The 17579-nt window shown below is 38.3% G+C and overlaps 1 protein-coding gene across 6 annotated transcripts in view; it reads right to left on the reverse strand.

The window, feature by feature from the left end:
• LRRC7 (leucine rich repeat containing 7) overlaps positions 1-17579 on the reverse strand; it is a 530144-nt gene that overhangs the window by 367869 nt on the left and 144696 nt on the right. For all 6 annotated transcript variants that reach the window (XR_004234230.1, XM_031968892.1, XM_031968890.1 and 3 more), the window contains exon 2: positions 15617-15717. Coding sequence is in view for 5 of the 6 variants with exons in the window: in XM_031968892.1 (XP_031824752.1) it covers positions 15617-15717 (101 nt within the window). In the remaining variant the exon portion in view is untranslated. The remainder of the gene's footprint in view (positions 1-15616; positions 15718-17579) is intronic.

Consider the following 17579-nt stretch of genomic DNA (forward strand, 5'->3'; position numbering starts at 1 on the left):
TAGAGGACATGTGGGAAAAGAGGTATTTTTAATGAATTGTTGATAGAGTAGCGAACTGTTCTAACCCTTCTGGAGAACAATTTGGCACTATGCCCAAAGGGCTATTAAACTGTGCATATCTTTTTTTTTTAACCTATAAATACCACTACCAGGTTTGTATCCCAAAAGAGATCAAAGGAAAAGGAGAAGGACCTATATGGACAAAAATATTTATAGCAGTTCTTTTTGTGCTGGCAAGTAATTAAAAATTGAGAAGATGTCTTTCATTTGGGAAATGGTTGAACAACTTGTGGCATGAGTGGGATGGAGTATTAGCCTATAAGAAATGATGGGGATTAGTTTCCAAAGAAACCTGGCAAAATATATGTGAATTGCTGCAAAGTGAAGGGAGAAGAAGCAGGAGATTGTTGTGCACAGTGATAGCAAGATTGTGATGATCAACTATAAAAATCTCGGTCATTCTAATCAAGAGAGTGATTTGAGACAATTCCAAAGGACTCATGATAAAAAAAAATGCTATCCACTTCCAGAGAGAGAACTGATGATCTCTGAGCATAAACTGATGTAAAATGTTCTCACTTCTTTGTGATATGGCTGATATGTAAATATGGTTTTCATGCTTTCACATGTATAATTGATGTATTGGTTGCCTTCTCAGTAGTTAGGGAAGGAATGACAGAGAGGAAAAGTATCTGGGACTCAGAATTTTAAAAAAATTCTAAAAACAAATAAAAATACATTAAAAAAGGGTAAATGTCATAATTCACAAAATCACTTGAGGTTTAATTATTTACACTTATTTTACTCTTATTTTGCTTTGTAAATTTTGATGAAAATTTTCATTTTAACAAGATATGGCACTCTGTTATTATTCCCAGTATATGCAACAGTTTTGGATGGCAATTTTTCACATACATGGATTGACCCTGGTCACCCAATCTATATCTATTTGACATTTTCTTTTGGGGGTCATGACAGAACTTTAATGTATGTATCATAGCTCATTTTCTGGATGATCTTAAAGCTAGCATTATAAATGAAATCCTCTCAGTCACTAAGTTGACGAAATGTTCTATAAAATTTGAAAACTGATTAGAGTGACATACAGCAAAAGACAATGGTTACACAGAGTTTTAATAAATTCATAATAAGCACTAATTAAATTAAGATGAATGGAACGGGATGGAATGGAGGCTGACTCCTTGAAATTCATGGGATCTTCTGGTCTGCCTCTTGACTTAGGACTTAGACCCCCAGCATTCAGGTACTGCCAACAATACGTACAGCTTCTTTTAAAATGATTTCCTTTTTATTTCATATACAATTTTTGACATCTTAATTTAGAATGAATGAAACAAAAGACTTTTTTGTTTGTTTGTTTGGCTACCATATAATGCTGTTGAGTTACAGTATGCTTATTATCTACTTATCAATCAATCCACAAGCATTTATTTAGCACCTACTGTTTTCTTTCTCTCTCCTCTCATTTTTTCTGCTTCCTCTTTCTCTGTCTTTCACTCCATATACTTCTTTCTATGACCCTTTCTCTCTCTCTGTTCCTCTTCTCTCATCTCTTTAATTGCCTGGAGTCAAACACAAAACAGGAAGGAGCTGGGGGAAGGCTGTCATAATTCTTTGATCTCTGAGCAGCACCTCCCACATGATCTACATTATAAATCCGCACAACTTCCTTACTCTTCTGTCTCCAATTTTTTCATCTATAAATTTTGTATAATACATTTTCTTAGTAACAAGAACATTGTAATGTTGCCTTAAGGAATCATTCCACGGCATAAAAGTCCCTTTTTTGTGGTTTGCTGTTCTCTATCCCATCTACCTTATTAGATTGCCAGCTCACCAGGTGGGAGCCTCATGCTGCCCTCTGTTTTATGCATACTCAGCGTGCCACTGACATTCAATTTGTACATGTTAGCAAGAGAAATGTTAACGAGAGTCTTGAGCCTACAGTCAGGCTCAGTGTGGGCCATACGTTCCATTAGCCAAGCATGAGCTAGTCACCTCAGTTGGATAAATAGTCTTTCTGAATTACATTTAGTCAATTATGGTTATACCAATTGGTGTACCTACTTTATGTTCCAGTCCATCTGGCCAACTAAACTTCACCGTTCCACCCCCTTATTTCCCTCCATGCCTTTGTACAGAGCGTTCCATTGTCTAAAATGCACTCCTTCTCACCTCTGACGTTGGATAAATGGTTCCTAAAAGGCTTAATTCAGATGCTACATCCATCCCCGTTATGGCTGCTTTCTTCCTCCTCCCATGATCTTGCACTTTATTGTTGTAGTTGCCTTCCATCACTGCAGAAGAATCCATGTTTCTAGATGGCAGGGTATCTAGCACTCCGGATCAAGCAAAGCACCCCTCACAAAGTCAGCCATCAATAGAACATGTTGAATTGAATTGATAATGAGCACAGCATGTGCTCTAACTCTCTGCCATGTTTGTTTTTGATGGGCTGAAGTCCAATAACAGTCTCTCCCTAAAAAGTGCAACAAGGCACAAATAGGGTCATGGAACCCAAGCGTTGGAAGGGACCTCAGGGTTCACCAGCTTCAAGATCTGGGTGAGTAACAGAACACCTCCTCTCTCATGCACCTCAAGTCATCTCCTTGTAACAATGTCCTTTCAATATCTCATAAAGCAACCCATTCTATTTTAGTACAGTGAAATGACAAAGTGCCAGGCCTGGAGTCAGGAGGACTTATGGTCCACTTCTGTCTGGCCTCAGACACTTACAAGCTGTTTGATCCTGGATAGGTCACATAATCCTGTTTGCCTAAGTTATAAAATTTGTAAAATGAGTTGAAGAAAGTAATGATAAACCATTTTAGGATCTTTGCCAAGAAAACCCCATATGGAGTCCAAAGAATCAGACACAACTCAAAAATGACTATACAACAGCAACAGAACAGATTGACACAATGTCGAATCCTATCAGACTCATTCTGCATTCTCATACTTTGGAGTCCAGTCAAACTCTTTCTCCTACAGCAGACACACTGTCGACTGCCCTCTTGCTTTGCACTGACATATTGGAATACCATGTAATGCTGTTTCCTTCTTTCTCCCAGAATTCCTAAGTTCCTTTAATATTTTAATATTCCATGTGATGCATTTCCTCATCCCATCAAGTTCTAATGGGATTCTTCTCCAATTACCTTGTATTCTTTCGTATTTGTCCTATTAATATTTCTTTTTCATATTTGTATATGTTTTGTATATGTTCTGTTGTCCCTCCTAATAGACCATTAGCTCTTTGAGAAAAGCTTGTTTCGTGCTTTGGCTTTTTCTCCCCAATGTCTGGCACATCTTTAATAACTTAGTAAATGTTTGAGTTTAAATCCCCCTCCCTTAATTATTGTAAAAATGATTCCTTTCATGCTCCCTCCCATATAATCTCTCCTTGAATCTCTCCTTCCTTTTAGAAATCTCCAAATGCTTCAGGAGGTTTTGGACAGAGATCCTACAGGCCACATCTCATACTAAGAACATGTTTCTTTCCTTATTTCTATGTCACGAAATCCTCCCATTCCTTCAAACCTGTGCTCAAATTCTACTTAATATAGAAGCAATAAACTTCCAAAGCTTTTCCTCTGTGAAGGGCTCAGAACTTTCATCTTCCATAAACTACTCTACTTGATTTCAACTCCATGAACAGCATGCATGTCATGTCGGATACTCTCTAGAGGGACTACCTACCACTTTCCAGCTTCCTTTTGTGTATTGTTTTCCCTCATTAGATTGAAAGTTTCTTGAAAATAGGGATTGTCTTATACACACACACACACACACACACACACACACACACACACATACACATTCCTTCATGCTTAGCACTGTGTGAGGCAGATTGCCATAGGCAACAGTGAAGAGGGTTTCCATAATGCAAGATACAAGTCCTAGAGCCTGATGTATTGACTTATGATAATAAGTCAGCCCGTCAATAAGCATTTATTATTAAATATTTACTACATGCCAGGTGCTCTAAATGCTGGGATACAAAAAAAGGACAAAAATCCAGTAATAGAAAATTAATTATTTGAACAGTAAGCATTACAACAATTTTAAAGAGGAAAAATCACTGTGGGTAGGGAAGGCCAGAGAAGTCTTCATGGATAACTGGGGAGATGTTTGAATTCAGATACATAGAAAGGAGGAGGAAAGATGGGAAAAGAACAGAGTGGGCTAGACTCAAGGGACAATGAACGGTCATGTCATTTGATTAGGGACTTCAAAAAGAGGAGCTGTGGAAGATAATGAAAAGACTGGGGGAGTCATCACTATGAATGGTCTCAAAAGAGAGTTCAAACTCTAATTAGCTGACAAGAACAGAATGATAATGAGATTGTCATCTAATTCATTCAGTAAATTATTTTAAAAGTTAAAAAAAAGAGAACAGTATTAACCTTGGGTCCAAGAAGTGAATTGTCCAAGCGTGTTGTGGAGGAATCATAGAAGGGGGAGGTGAAGGAAGAAGAGGAACAGAAGAAGGAAGGAGGGCTGGAAAGCAAGAAGGGAGGAAGGAAGGAAGGAAAGAAATGAGAGGAAGGAAAGAAGGAAGGAAGGAAAGAAGGAAGGAAGGAAGAAAGGAAGGAAGGGAGGGAGGGAGGATGGAAGGAAGAAAGGAGGACCAGAAGGAAAGAAGGAAGGAAGGAAGAAAGGGAAGGAGGGAGGATGGAAGGAAGAAAGGAGGACCAGAAGGAAAGAAGGAAGGAAGGAAGGAAGAAAGAAAGGGAAGGAAGGGAAGGAGGGAGGATGGAAGGAAGAAAGGAGGACCAGAAGGAAAGAAGGAAGGAAGGAAGGAAGGAAGAAAGGGAAGGAGGGAGGATGGAAGGAAGAAAGGAGGACCAGAAGGAAAGAAGGAAGGAAGGAAGGAACAGGCAGGAAGCAAGGAAGGAAATGAGAGGAAGGAATGAAGGAAGGAAGGAGAGAAGGAGGGAAGGAAGAAAGGAGGAAAGGAGGGAAGAAAGGGAAGGAGGGAGGAGAAAAAAGAAGGAAGAAAAAAGAAAAAAGGAAGCAAGGGAAGAAAGAAAGAAGGAAGAAGGCAAGGAAGGAGGGGAAAAGGAGGAAGGAAGGAAGAAAAGACAGGGAAGGATGGAGAGTAGGAGGCAAGAAAGGAAGGAAAGAAGGAAGGAAGTGAACGAGATGAGGTGAGATCTTTCAAGATAGTTGTGAAAATTGATTAAGGCTTCATCTATTTCAGAGTTGGAGTAGGCCTGAAGAACTTAAGCATCAAGTCAAGGGAGTATTGAAGTCCCTGCTATCCCTAAGAGGATATTAAGTCCCCGTTGTTATCCTCCATATCAGTGTCTTTGGTTTAGTCAAATATGGGAACTTGATTTATTGGTCAAGTTCAATTTCATTGGAGTAGTTCCCTGATTTAGAATGTAACCTCAGCCAATAAGGATGTAGGGTCCAGTGGTGGGGGGTATCCTTAGTTAGGGATAATAAAGTCCGTTGACCCTGCTCTCTACGGCCTTCCTCCTTCAATTAGGTTCAATAGTGGGACAATCTGATTCTCAGGAACGTATAATACTTTGCTTTCGCTTCTAGATATTATCTCCAGCATAATGTGTGTGGGTATGTGTAAATGCTGTCTGAACCACCAGCTCTCTAGAATGTAAAGAAGGAAGGGAGCACATGACAGGAATGTAGAAAAATGTTGTAAATTGGAGGTTTTAGTGAGAAGTGAACAAAGAGAAAAGAAAGGAAGAAGGAAGAAAGGGAGGAAGGAGGAAAGGAAAGAGAGGAAAAGGAAGAAGGAAGGAAGGAGGGAAGGGAAAAAAAAGAAGAAAGGAGGGAAGAAAGGGAGGGAGGGCGAGAAGAGAGTTATTATCAATCAGTATTCTATATCCAATAAGGATCTGTTGAGAATTTCTGAATAAGGGAATGAATAATGGATGAACGTGGAGGCACTGAAGCATAACAAAAAAGACCCAGGATTTGTAGTTAAAAGCTAGGCTTGAATCTCAATTCAACTTCCTCTGGCCTGTAGGACCAGGAACAAATGTTTTCCATAGGGGTCCTGAATCTATACTCCCTCCCTACTACATGCCTCAGGATAGATTTCAGGGAGTCCTTGAACTTGGAATGGAAAGCTATCTTTATTTTCTCTAATCTCTTACAGAAATTTAGCATTTCCTTCATCCATGAATGTTGTCCACAAACCATTGGTCAGAGAAGGATCTCTGGCTTTTAGGAGGGTACCCAGGGGATCAGAGATGAAAAAAATGGTTAAGAACTCCTGTTTTATACCCTTTGTGCCTTATTTTCCTCCTCTGTGCAGTGAGAAGTTTATTTTAGATGTATTCCAAATTTTCTTCCTCTTCTAAATTTTCTACTCCTTTGAAGAGGTACTTTAGGATGAATCTGGAGGCAATAGGTAGGATGGATTAGCAAGAGATCATAGAATCATAAATACAGAGCTGCAAGAGACCTCGGGGACATCTTGTTCAAGCCTTTAACAGATGGGAATACTGGGACCCAGAGAAGTTAAGAAATGACTAAGGTCACCAGGGAGGCACTGGAGGCACAAATACTATTGAAGGGCCATTCTGAAGCCTGAGTTTTATTGCAAGAATAAAACTAGGGAGCAGCTCTGAGCAATCTTAAAAACAGGGGATGTTTGTCTTCCAGGGTTCCTCATTCCTTCACTCAAAAATATTGATTAAACATCTTTTCAATGTTAAGGGTTGAGCAATGGGGGAAGGACTGAGGTGGGGGGAGGGGGAATCCTACTTCTCAAAGTGTTCTCAGAATATTCAGTGCTTGCTCTCTTCCTGCTCCATCATATTAAAATAACAGATTTCCATAATGATCCCCTTAAGCCATCAAGAAAAGTTTATATTCTATCTAGTTTCCAATTTAGAAAGTTTAGGGAGTACAAAATACATTAGAAAGATTCCTCTCAAAGATGGTTATACTTTATTTTCAAATTAACATTTGAAAAGGGAAGCTTCAGGTATCCAGAAAATACTCTAATAGTGAGCTCCTTAGTTTATGGAATATGAACTATATTAAGGATGCCAAAATAAACTGTTGCTACCAGTAGAAACAGAAATGTGTCATTACAATTGGACATTTTGTATGGAGATAAATTTTAATTGATTTTCCAAGGATTTTAATGCAATGATTCTATAGCCAGACCACATAATTTGCTTGACAGAGAAATAAACATAGTAGTAGCAGTAGTAGTAGTAGTAGTAGTAGTAGTAGTAGTAGTAGTAGTACTAGTAGTAGTAGTAGTAAGTAGTAGTAGTAATTGTTGGAGTAGCAAAAGAAAGTGTGATAAAGTAAATAGAGGGCAGCTTTTGAGTCAGAAAGAATGAGATGCCAGAACCCTGTCTAACTGTGACATCCTGGTAAGTAGTTTACAATTCCTCAGTACTCAAGGAAGCTCTTTAGAAGGGTCAGCTCTAGGCTAGCTCTTTGTCTCCATTGGTTGAGTGTTTCTGTGTCTTCCTCAATGAAACAACACATTTCACCATAGGCATCTAATTTTTAAAATTAAAGCTTTTTTATTTTCAAAATATATACTTGGAAAATTTTCAACATTCATCCTTACAAAACCTTTTGTTCTAATTTTTTTTTCTCTTCCTTCCCCCTACTCCTTCCTTTAGATGGCAAGTAATCCGGTATGTCAAACATATGCAATTATTCTATATCTATTTCCACGAATATTTTGCTGCACAAGAAAAATCAGATCGAAAAGGAAAAGAATCAGAAAGAAAACATAATGCAAGCAAACAACAACAAAAAGAGGGAGAATGTTATGTTGTGGTCCACACTTAGTTCCCACAGTCCTCTCTCTGGCTGTAGATGGCTCTTTTCATCACAAGATCATTGGAACTGACCTCAGTCATCTCACTGTTGAAGAGAGCCACATCCTTGAGAATTGATCTTCCTATAATCTTATTGTTGCCATATAGAACAATCTCCTGGTTCTGCTTGTTTCATTCAGCATCAGCTCCTGTAAGTATCTCCAGGCCTCTCTGAAATCATCCTACTGATCATTTCTTGCAGAACACTAATATTCCATAATATTCATATACCATAACTTATTCAGCATTCCCCAACTGAGGGGTGTCCATTCAGTTTCCAGTTTCTTGCCACTACACAAAGAGTTGTACCCAACTGAGGGGTGTCCATTCAGTTTCCAGTTTCTTGCCACTACAAAAAGGGCTGCCACAAACATTTTTGCACATGTGGGTCCCTTTCCTTCCATTAAGATCTCTTTGGGATATAAGCCCAGTAGAGACACTGCTGGTCAAAGGGATTGCACAATTTGATAATTTTTTGAACATAGTTCCAAACTGCTCTCCAAAATGCTTGGATCCATTCACAATTCCACCAACAATGTATCAGTGTTCTAGTTTTCCCATATCCCCTCCAACATTCATCATTATCTTTTCCTGCCATCTTAGCCAATTTGAGAGGTGTATAGTGGTACCTCAGAGTTGTCTTAATTTGCATTTCTCTGATCAATAGTGATTTAGAACATTTTTATATGACTAAAATGGTTTTAATTTCTTCATCTGAAAATTGCACAGGCATCTATTAATAGTGTCATTACTAGGTGACATTTACAAAGCATTTTAAGGTTTCCAAAGAGATTTCCATAGAGCACTTGAAATAAAAGAAAGCTGTGAGCTCACTGCTGTAAAGGGCTGAGACTCTTAGTTGATGCATTGTGGTTGGACAACCGAGCACTTAAGGCTAATTACCGATTGGACAGTACTCTATTAGCAAATGCTTAGATAATGGTCCTTCCCACTATTCTGGGCTGGTTCAATCTTTTGGTGTATACAGAGAATTGTGGGAAGGATTAAGGGGTGGAGTAAGGCAAGCCAGAGTCACTTTGGTGGTAGATGAAGAGAAGGAAGATTGTGGAGATCCTGCATCTAACCCGTTCACTTCTACTTCTAAAGACCAAGAATAAAGACCAAGGACTTTTGCTTATCCTGACTCCGTCTGATTCTAAGGCATCCAGGCTTCTAACTCAGTCTTCACAACCATAGCTTCTATTATTCCCATTTTACAGCTGAGAAACGTAAAATCAGAAAGCTTGAGTGACTTGTTCCTGGTCACCCAATAGGCATAGATTAAAGGCTGGATTCTTCATGATTACCATCTTGCACCCTAGCCACCATGGTACTCAGTGAACATATTGGACTTCACTACCATTCAGAATAAAAATGTTGCAAACAGTTTGGTTTTGGCAGCAGCGGATTCATCTGCATAGACAGCCTAGAACTGCATGACCTTGATGTTTTAATTTTGGGGAATCTGAAGAGTTCAGTGACTGGGATCCTGTCCAAGAGTCAGGAGGAACTAGGTTCAAATTCCAATTTAGACATTTGCTAGCCATGTGACCATTACCTTTCTTTGCTTCAATTTTTTCATTTGTTGGACTTAATGACCTCTAAGGTCCCACCTTCAGATCAAAATTTATGAGGCTGTGGGTTGAATGGAAATGACACTTTGGGTAAACTAACATGAACAAAATGAAGTAGAAAAAAAATCCTGTGTTCATATAATATCCTCTTACCAATTGAAAGTTGGGAATAATGGTGATGATAAAGTCGATATGTTTCCATAGATTCAAGTTGATTAAGTTCCTACAAAGTGTCAGACACTATGTTAAACATGAGATATACAGAGAAAGGAGGAAAAAACCTGTTCTCACAGATTTCCCATGTAATGGAAGAAACATCATGTAAATAACTAGGTACAACCAAGTTACATAGAAGTTAAACTTAAGATCATAGCAGAAAGAAGGCACTGAGATGGAGGACATAATCACCAAGAATGGATGGTATTTGGGATTGAACTAAAGAAGGCTTGTTATCTAGGACTGGGAAGGTCACATTGTATTCTGTCTTACTCTCGGTACTCCATTTTTGGAAAGCCATTGATAAACCATAGTCAAGAGAAGAACAATTATGATGAAGGATCTTAAGGCTGTGTTATATGAAGGTCAGTTGTTGGAACTAGGGAGTGTTAAGTCTGGAGAAAAAAAGACTTAAGAGGAAAATGTTGGTTTTCTTCAAATATTTGTAGAAAGAATTCTTTTTGGCTTGGCCCAGAGCACAGAACTAGGAATGATGGAAGTTGTAAGGAAGTAGATGATACCAGGCCTATATCCCAAAGAAATCATAAAAAGGGAACAAGGATCCACATGTGCAAAAATGTTTGTGGCAGACTTTTTGTAGTGGCAAGAAACTGGAAAATGAGTGGATGGCCATCAGTTGGGGAAAGGTTGAATAAGTTATGGTCCATGAATATTATGAAATATTATTGTTCTGTAGGAAACAATCAGCAATCAGAAATACCTGGAGAGATTTATATGAACTGATGCTGAATGAAGTGAGTAGAAGCAAAAGAACGTTGTATACAGCAACAAGAAGATCATACAATGATCAATTCTGATGGACGTGGCTCTTTTCAACAATGAGATTATTCAGGCCAATTTCAATGGACTTGTGATGAAGAGAGTCATCTGCATCCAAAATGAATAATAAATGGACTGAATGTGGATCTATTTTCATCTTTTTGTTGTTGTTTGATTGCTTTTTGTTTTCTTTCTCATTTTTTTCTTTTTGATCTTATTTTCCTTGTGCAACATGAAAATTGTGGAAATAAATGTATATAGAAGAATTGCATATGTTTAACCTATCTATACTGGTTCACTTGATGTCTAGGAAAGAGGGGTAAGGAGAAGGGAGGCAGAAAAATTTGGAACATAAAGTTTTGCAAGAGTGAATGTTGAAAACTATCTTTGCATATATTTTGAAAATAAAAGCTATTACTTAAAAAAGATGTATATGAAAACTTATGGCAAGGAAGAACTCCTTAGCAATTCAATCCTCAAGTGAGACAAGCTACTTTGGAGCTGGGATGGGCTCTCCTCCTCTGGAGATTTCCAAGCTCATGCTGGATAGACCATGTCTCAAGAACAATGCAAAAAAAAAGATTCTCATTCAGGGATACATGAAACCAGGTAGCCTTCATTGTCCATTTTAACTCACAGTTTATGATGTTATGTTTTTTTCAACCCAATTTTTTATCAAATTGTACACATCATATTTACTGAAAGAGCAAAAGGAGGATCAAAGACTCATTTTATTTCTTATCAATATTCAAATATGCTTTTAGCAAGAAAGTTAATAAAATAAATCATTGGTTTTGATGCTTATGGAAAATCCATCTTTGGTTATCATGTATTCCTCAACAACAGGGTTTTTGACAAGATGATGGATCACTTTTCTCATTTTCTGCAGTCAAAATAAATAAAGCAGTATTTGAGAATTCAAAAAATACCTTAAAATAATTTTTATACTTAATAAAAATAAATTTAAGTGGGAAATAACTGTCTACATAGAAGTTCAGATCAACAAGTTTAACATTCAGTGCTACACCTCAGCAGATCAAAGAGGCAAAGGTAGAGTTTGAAGATGAAAGAAATGGATCACACCTTCAGGAAGATACCCTGGACAGATCCTCCTTGAAGAGATGACTGATTTGAATTAAACTAATGCTAGAAACAAGCCTAGTTTTAAGATTCAAACTAAAATTTATGCTGGAACTTTGGAAACTGATGAAATAATATATATATATATATATGTATATATTACATTATCTCATCTGAGTCTCATAAGAGCTCCATGAAGCACTTTTATTTTAAAGATGAGGAAAATGAAGTTTGGTAAGTTATATAATACACTTAGGGCCTTACAGATACTCAACTACACAGCTGGAAGAATCAAACCAAGTCTTCTGAAATCCAAGTCTAATCTGTCATCTACATGTCTATGTACCCCATTCCTCCTTCATGTTTGAATGTTTGCTTTTTTTTTCTATTTAAAATAGCCCCATAAATCCAGGAAGACTCCTAGCTCTAGTTACTGCTCTATCTAAAGCTGAACGAATAATTACATCCTTTTTATTTTTCACCGAAGAACCCTAAGTTATGGGATGGAATGGGACTAGAAGAGGTTCCATTGATGGAAGGAATTCTCACAAAGGTGACTCCCTCCACCAATACCAGTGTAGATTGGCATCTTGTCATCTGCCACTGATATTCTTGGAGACTTGCTGCCTCCAGAGAGAGGCTGTGAGACCATGGGCAAGCCTCTCAGTGCCCCATGCATTTCTAGTGCCAGCAGTGCCATTGTCGGGAAATCCTGACCCAAAGTGACTGATTGACTAAGGGAAACAGACCCAAATTGAGCTTCCCTCTGAAGTTCTCGCCTGTAGAACATAACTAAGTGAACCTAAATATCTCCAATTTTATCTTATCTCACAAGACTGAGCTAAATTAAATAATTAGAGACAGAAGCTTCATGACAAAATTCTCATCTTCTCATTTTTAATTAAGGTTTAAATTGCCACTTTGGTCTCTGGGGTCTATAAAGTGGCTGGCTGCTCTGGGCTCCCAGAAGAGGCCCTAACATCCTGAGATGAATATGAAAGTAAGAACTAATCACAATGGCTGAGGTCATTAACTCACAGTCTTCTCCACACATTTGGTCAGCCGATCCTCCTAGCAATTCTGGGAAGTGGGTGCTACCCACATTATCAAGCCCCCTTCTATAGATGAAATAAAATAAACATAGCAAGGCAATGTGTGATCTTCAGCCATGTGCTATATTGGAAGAAATGGAAAATGCTACAAGTTACTTTTGTGACAGGAATATTCCATCCCGTAATAGAGGAGCACATTCTCCCCAAAACCACAGTTAATGGTAATAGACATTGAGTTAAGCTGAACTTTAAACTCTTTGGGTCCTTTAAACCCTTTAAAATCCTTTGCGGAGTTCTTGAGGAAATGGGGGCTTAGAAATGCTATGTCTGAATAAGAGACCTGAGCCATGGAATAGTGTTGTATCTGGAAACAGAGGTCTTCGGTTCAAATCCCACCTCTGACCTTTATTATTTGTAAGACCGGCAAATCAATTAACCTTTTCTTACTTTGCTACTAGCTGTGTGACCCTGAGCGGGCAACTGTAATCCATTGCCTCCAAAAAAAAAAAAAAAAAAAAAAAAAAACCAAAATTGCAAAATGAAGGTGCTTAATATATGCTTTAAAAATCAGGTGGAAAAATCTTTGGCATAAATTGTATAGTATGGGAACAATGGTAGGGACAGTGCAAGAGGCCTGATGATATTAAATGGATCAGTCTCAGTCTCCAGCCTCCAGCACGTGGAACACATGACAAATATTCACACCTCAAAGCAAAACTCAGAGCTTTAAACTGAACACGTTCTGAACCATAGATTGCATTCATCCTGAATTGAGAAGTGTTTTTTTTTTATTTAAGTAAAGTCAGCAGTTTACAAAATGCAAGTGAATCTGCTCTTTATATAAAACCATGATGTGTGATTAGTCCTCAAGTCCTAAGCTAAGCAACTGGGATTCCTCAAGGAGGATTTCTCTGTGTCCCCTGACAACAATCCAGTGTTCACATATTCACCCTGAATCTTCGAGAACTTCCTCCTGACAATTCCCAGAATCCAACAAGAATTTGCAAAGTTCTGTGGAAGGCGGGCAAAACTTGCATTGTCAATAGTGCTGCTGGTTGTGGATCCCACACTATAGAAGGACACTCAGCAAGAGTTGTGATGCTGGAACCTGACAGTGCCATCTATCCCATTTGTACAGAGGCTACTCTTTGGGGTATGAGCAGACAGAGCTTTAACTCTGGTTTTTACATAAGACAAGATGACTTTTAAAAATGGGAAATGTATATGGCTGGACAAGTAGGCAATATCACATTCTAGTAAAATGCAAAACCTTCCTGGGGGCACAGTTCCAAATCACTTTATACCACAGTGGTTCACACCTTGATTACAACTGCCCACCATTATGTACTTCCGCTTGCTCTGAACAATACTTGATCTTATTTATATCAAAAAACAAAGTTAGCCTGGTATCTCCAAACAGAAGCAGAGAAGTAAAAAGCTTTGATACACAGATATCTGGAGCTTCAGGTTCCCCAGCTACAAAATGGACATGGTAATAGCAATAGATCCTGTCACATAAGGTATTTATGAAGCACAAAGGAGATAAGGTATTTATAGCTTAGGATACTATACAAATGTAGAATATCATTATTATTTTAATTATTAATTAGGAGGCATTTGATAAATGTTGCTTGATTGACCTAGCCAAGACATAGTAATTAACTATTTGGTATATATCAAATTACATTTTAAATTATAATTCTCTTTATAATTATATCATTTTTTATGAGATTATAAGTGCATTAAGGAAGGAATTGTGTCTTAGTGACATTTTTAGTCAGTATATATTCATTAAGTACCTACTGTGTTCCCTGCACTGTGCCAGGCACTGAAGATATAAAGTGCAACAGTTCCCACCCAAGGCACTTACATTCTACTAGGAGAAGCAATGTGTATACAGAGAAGATATACAAAATCAATACAACATAAGGTAGGGGCAGGTACTCTTTTAGTTCTTTCTGAGTTCAACTTGATTGAAGAACATGGTGTCCAAACACTTATTTTCCCATGGAGTCCTAATTTCTAGGGGGAAAATTCCCCCAACTGAAGGAGGACAAGAAGATGGTAAGCTTTTGTTTCTCCTATTCTTTCAGGAAATATTTAGGATGGTAAAGGGAGAAGTTTCAAAGATTCCTGTAGGTACAGGGATATTAACTCCTAGTGGAGGCAGCATAGCATGGTAGAAAGAACTAGATTGGGAAAACTTGGGTTCAGATCTTGACCCTGCTATTTAAAAGCTGTGGTACTTTTTCCACTACTTAATTTAGTGTCTGGAACATAGTAGGTGCTTAATAAATGCTTGTTGATTGACTGATTTCTTCTATCTAGAATTTTTTTTTCTTATCTATAAAATGAGGAGATTGGATAATATGACCTAAAGAAGTCCTTTTTTGCTTTACATACAATGATCTTTTAAAGGATTAATGGATTATATGTTATGTGGATGTTTATGGGTAATAACTATATGCACATATCTTTATTTAATGCTAGGAAAAGGCTACATAAAGAAATATAGATATGGCTAGAGTGATAGGTATAGAAGTCAATATAAATATCCAGAAAGAGCCTCAATGTAGGGATGTCCTAGTGAGGGACCCTCCTCTCTAAAGGCAGCTCTTTGATTCTTTTGCAATTTAGAGATCATTTGGGGGACTGACCCGCTCAAGTTGACAAAGTAAGGCCGTGTAAGAGGAAGGACTTCAACTGAGACATCCCCAACACTAAGACCAGATTCCTCTCCATTATATTATCCTACCCTAACTCACAATATTAATGTCCCCATATTTGATAACAAGGCAAGATCATCCTGAAAGTGTGTAGTGGAATAGAAGTGGTTTAATGGAACAAACAAGCCAATTGATAGAAATTTGTAAAGATTCATTCTGACTTGCTTTGAGGTTCATAATTATTATCTTAGTCTACCTACCACTCCACATTCATCCCTCTAAACTTCATTCCTTTAAATGATGCATGTTAATATATTATAATGAGACATTTAGGGGTTTCAGATTTGGTTTCCCAGTTAAGCAGCAATTACTTAGACACTCCTTTAAACTCAATTCAGCATACTTACACTCCTCTTCAGGTCTCTTCCGAAGTGGAGCACGCACTTCCTGAATACCAGGACTTCTCAGAAATTGTGGGGGATTCCTGTGCCTCCGTAAGCTCTCCATCCTAAAAAACAACAAAAAAAATCCATTTTTATGACTACCAAATCATGGAGTGGTTATAACTTTGGAGAAAAGAATAAGCATTATCTCAATAATTCAGGCACTGAAAATGTAAGACAATTTAGGATTTATAAAAATTTAAGTGATACACTAGGAAATGAAAGAATCCCCTCAGCTAAGCAGTCATGAACACTACTTTTGAGCTCTCTTGCTAAGAATAAAGAAGGAATGGGGGTAGCTAGACTTGAATTCAAATGTGGTCTTAGACACTTGCTAGCTGTGTAACTCTAGGAAAGTCACTTAATCCTGTTTGGAAGAAGGAAAAAGGAGGAAGGAGGAGGAGGGGAAGAGGAGAAGGAGAGGGAGGAGGAGAATGAAGAGGAGGAGGGGAAGAGGAGAAGGAGAGGGAGGAGGAGAATGAAGAGGAGGAGTAGAACTAGAAGAAGAAGAAGAAGAAAAAGAAGAAGAAGAAGAAGAGAAGAAGGAGGAAGAGGAGGAGGAAGAGAAAGAAGAAGAGGAAGAAGAAGAAGAAGAGGAGGAGGAGGAGATGGAAGACTACCCACATATAGGCAGCTTGCTTTTCAGGGTTGGAGGTGACATAAGGCCATTTGGAAATGACAATACATTGGATCACAGGTGCCAAAAAGAAGCTCAATAGACTAAGGCAATGACTCAAAGCAAACAAGATGGCATCTTCTCTTTGATTCTTTCATAGATTTGCAGTTCCATTTATGTGGACAGTCCAAATGAAGTATCCCTATACACATCTCACCCTCTGTAGCTCTTGTACATGCCCTCCTAGAAAACATCTACAAAAGGTCTGTCCAGCACACTGGGAGCCCCTAGTAGTCTGAAATGGAATAGCTGTAAATGTGAAGTTCCATGCCTAAAGGTGAGCTCCATGTGGGCAGGACTCTTTTTTTGGCTTTTCTAAGTATTCTCAGTGTGTAGCAGAGTATTTAATCTATGGTGAATGCTTGACATGATTTGGGGTCAAAAGCCAATTTGCCAAGTAGAGAATGGGAGAAGTATGGCCAGACCATAATAAAGATAGGTGTTTTAGTGGCTGTAAGACCAACAGGAGGCAGCAGTAGAGCCAAAGAACCTGTTTAAACTATTAAGCAAGTATTAAGAAAGGTAGAATGTCCAGAACTAGGGAAACCCCATTGTACTCTACTTCTTCAGAACCCACGTGGACTCTTCTGATCAGTTCTGGGCAAAATAATTTTTGAAATGGAAAAGTGAGAAAGCGCCCAATTAGGGTGAAGGGGGAAGCATTGAGACTGTGCCATAAAATAAACTGAAGTACCTCGGGAAGTAATATCCAGAGAGACTTATGGGGATAATAGTTGAAGCCTTCATGTTCTTAAAATGCTGTCATTTGGAATATGTACTTAAATGCCCACATATTATTGAATCTGTTATACTACAACCTCCTTGAGCATAGGAAAATATTCATTCACTGTATTTGAAGCCCCCAGAGCCTAGTACAGTTCCTGGTATGTAGTAATGTGCTTAAATATTTGTTGGAACAGGGATTAAGCTCGTTTCTATTTGGTCTCCCCGGGCAGAACCAGGAGCGAGGTGTGGAAGGTATAGAGGGAGAGATTTAGGATCAATGTCAGAAAACCCATCAATGAATAGAGCTGTGCAAAAGTGGAGTGAGCTTCTTGGAGAAGTGGTAGCTTCCCTCTCTCAGGAGGTCTCCAAAGACTTATATCCAAATCTTGGGGGGTAATTGATCATGTTCACATTGGTCTAGACTACTCTGAGATTCCCTTCATTACTGGAATTCAATTTTCCGAGGTTACTTACTTCTTGTCAAACTCTCTAGGGAGTAATTGACCTCATCTTCCTTCAAAATTC

This window comes from Sarcophilus harrisii, chromosome 4 (genome assembly GCF_902635505.1).
Source record: "Sarcophilus harrisii chromosome 4, mSarHar1.11, whole genome shotgun sequence".
Taxonomy (NCBI): Eukaryota; Metazoa; Chordata; class Mammalia; order Dasyuromorphia; family Dasyuridae; genus Sarcophilus; species Sarcophilus harrisii.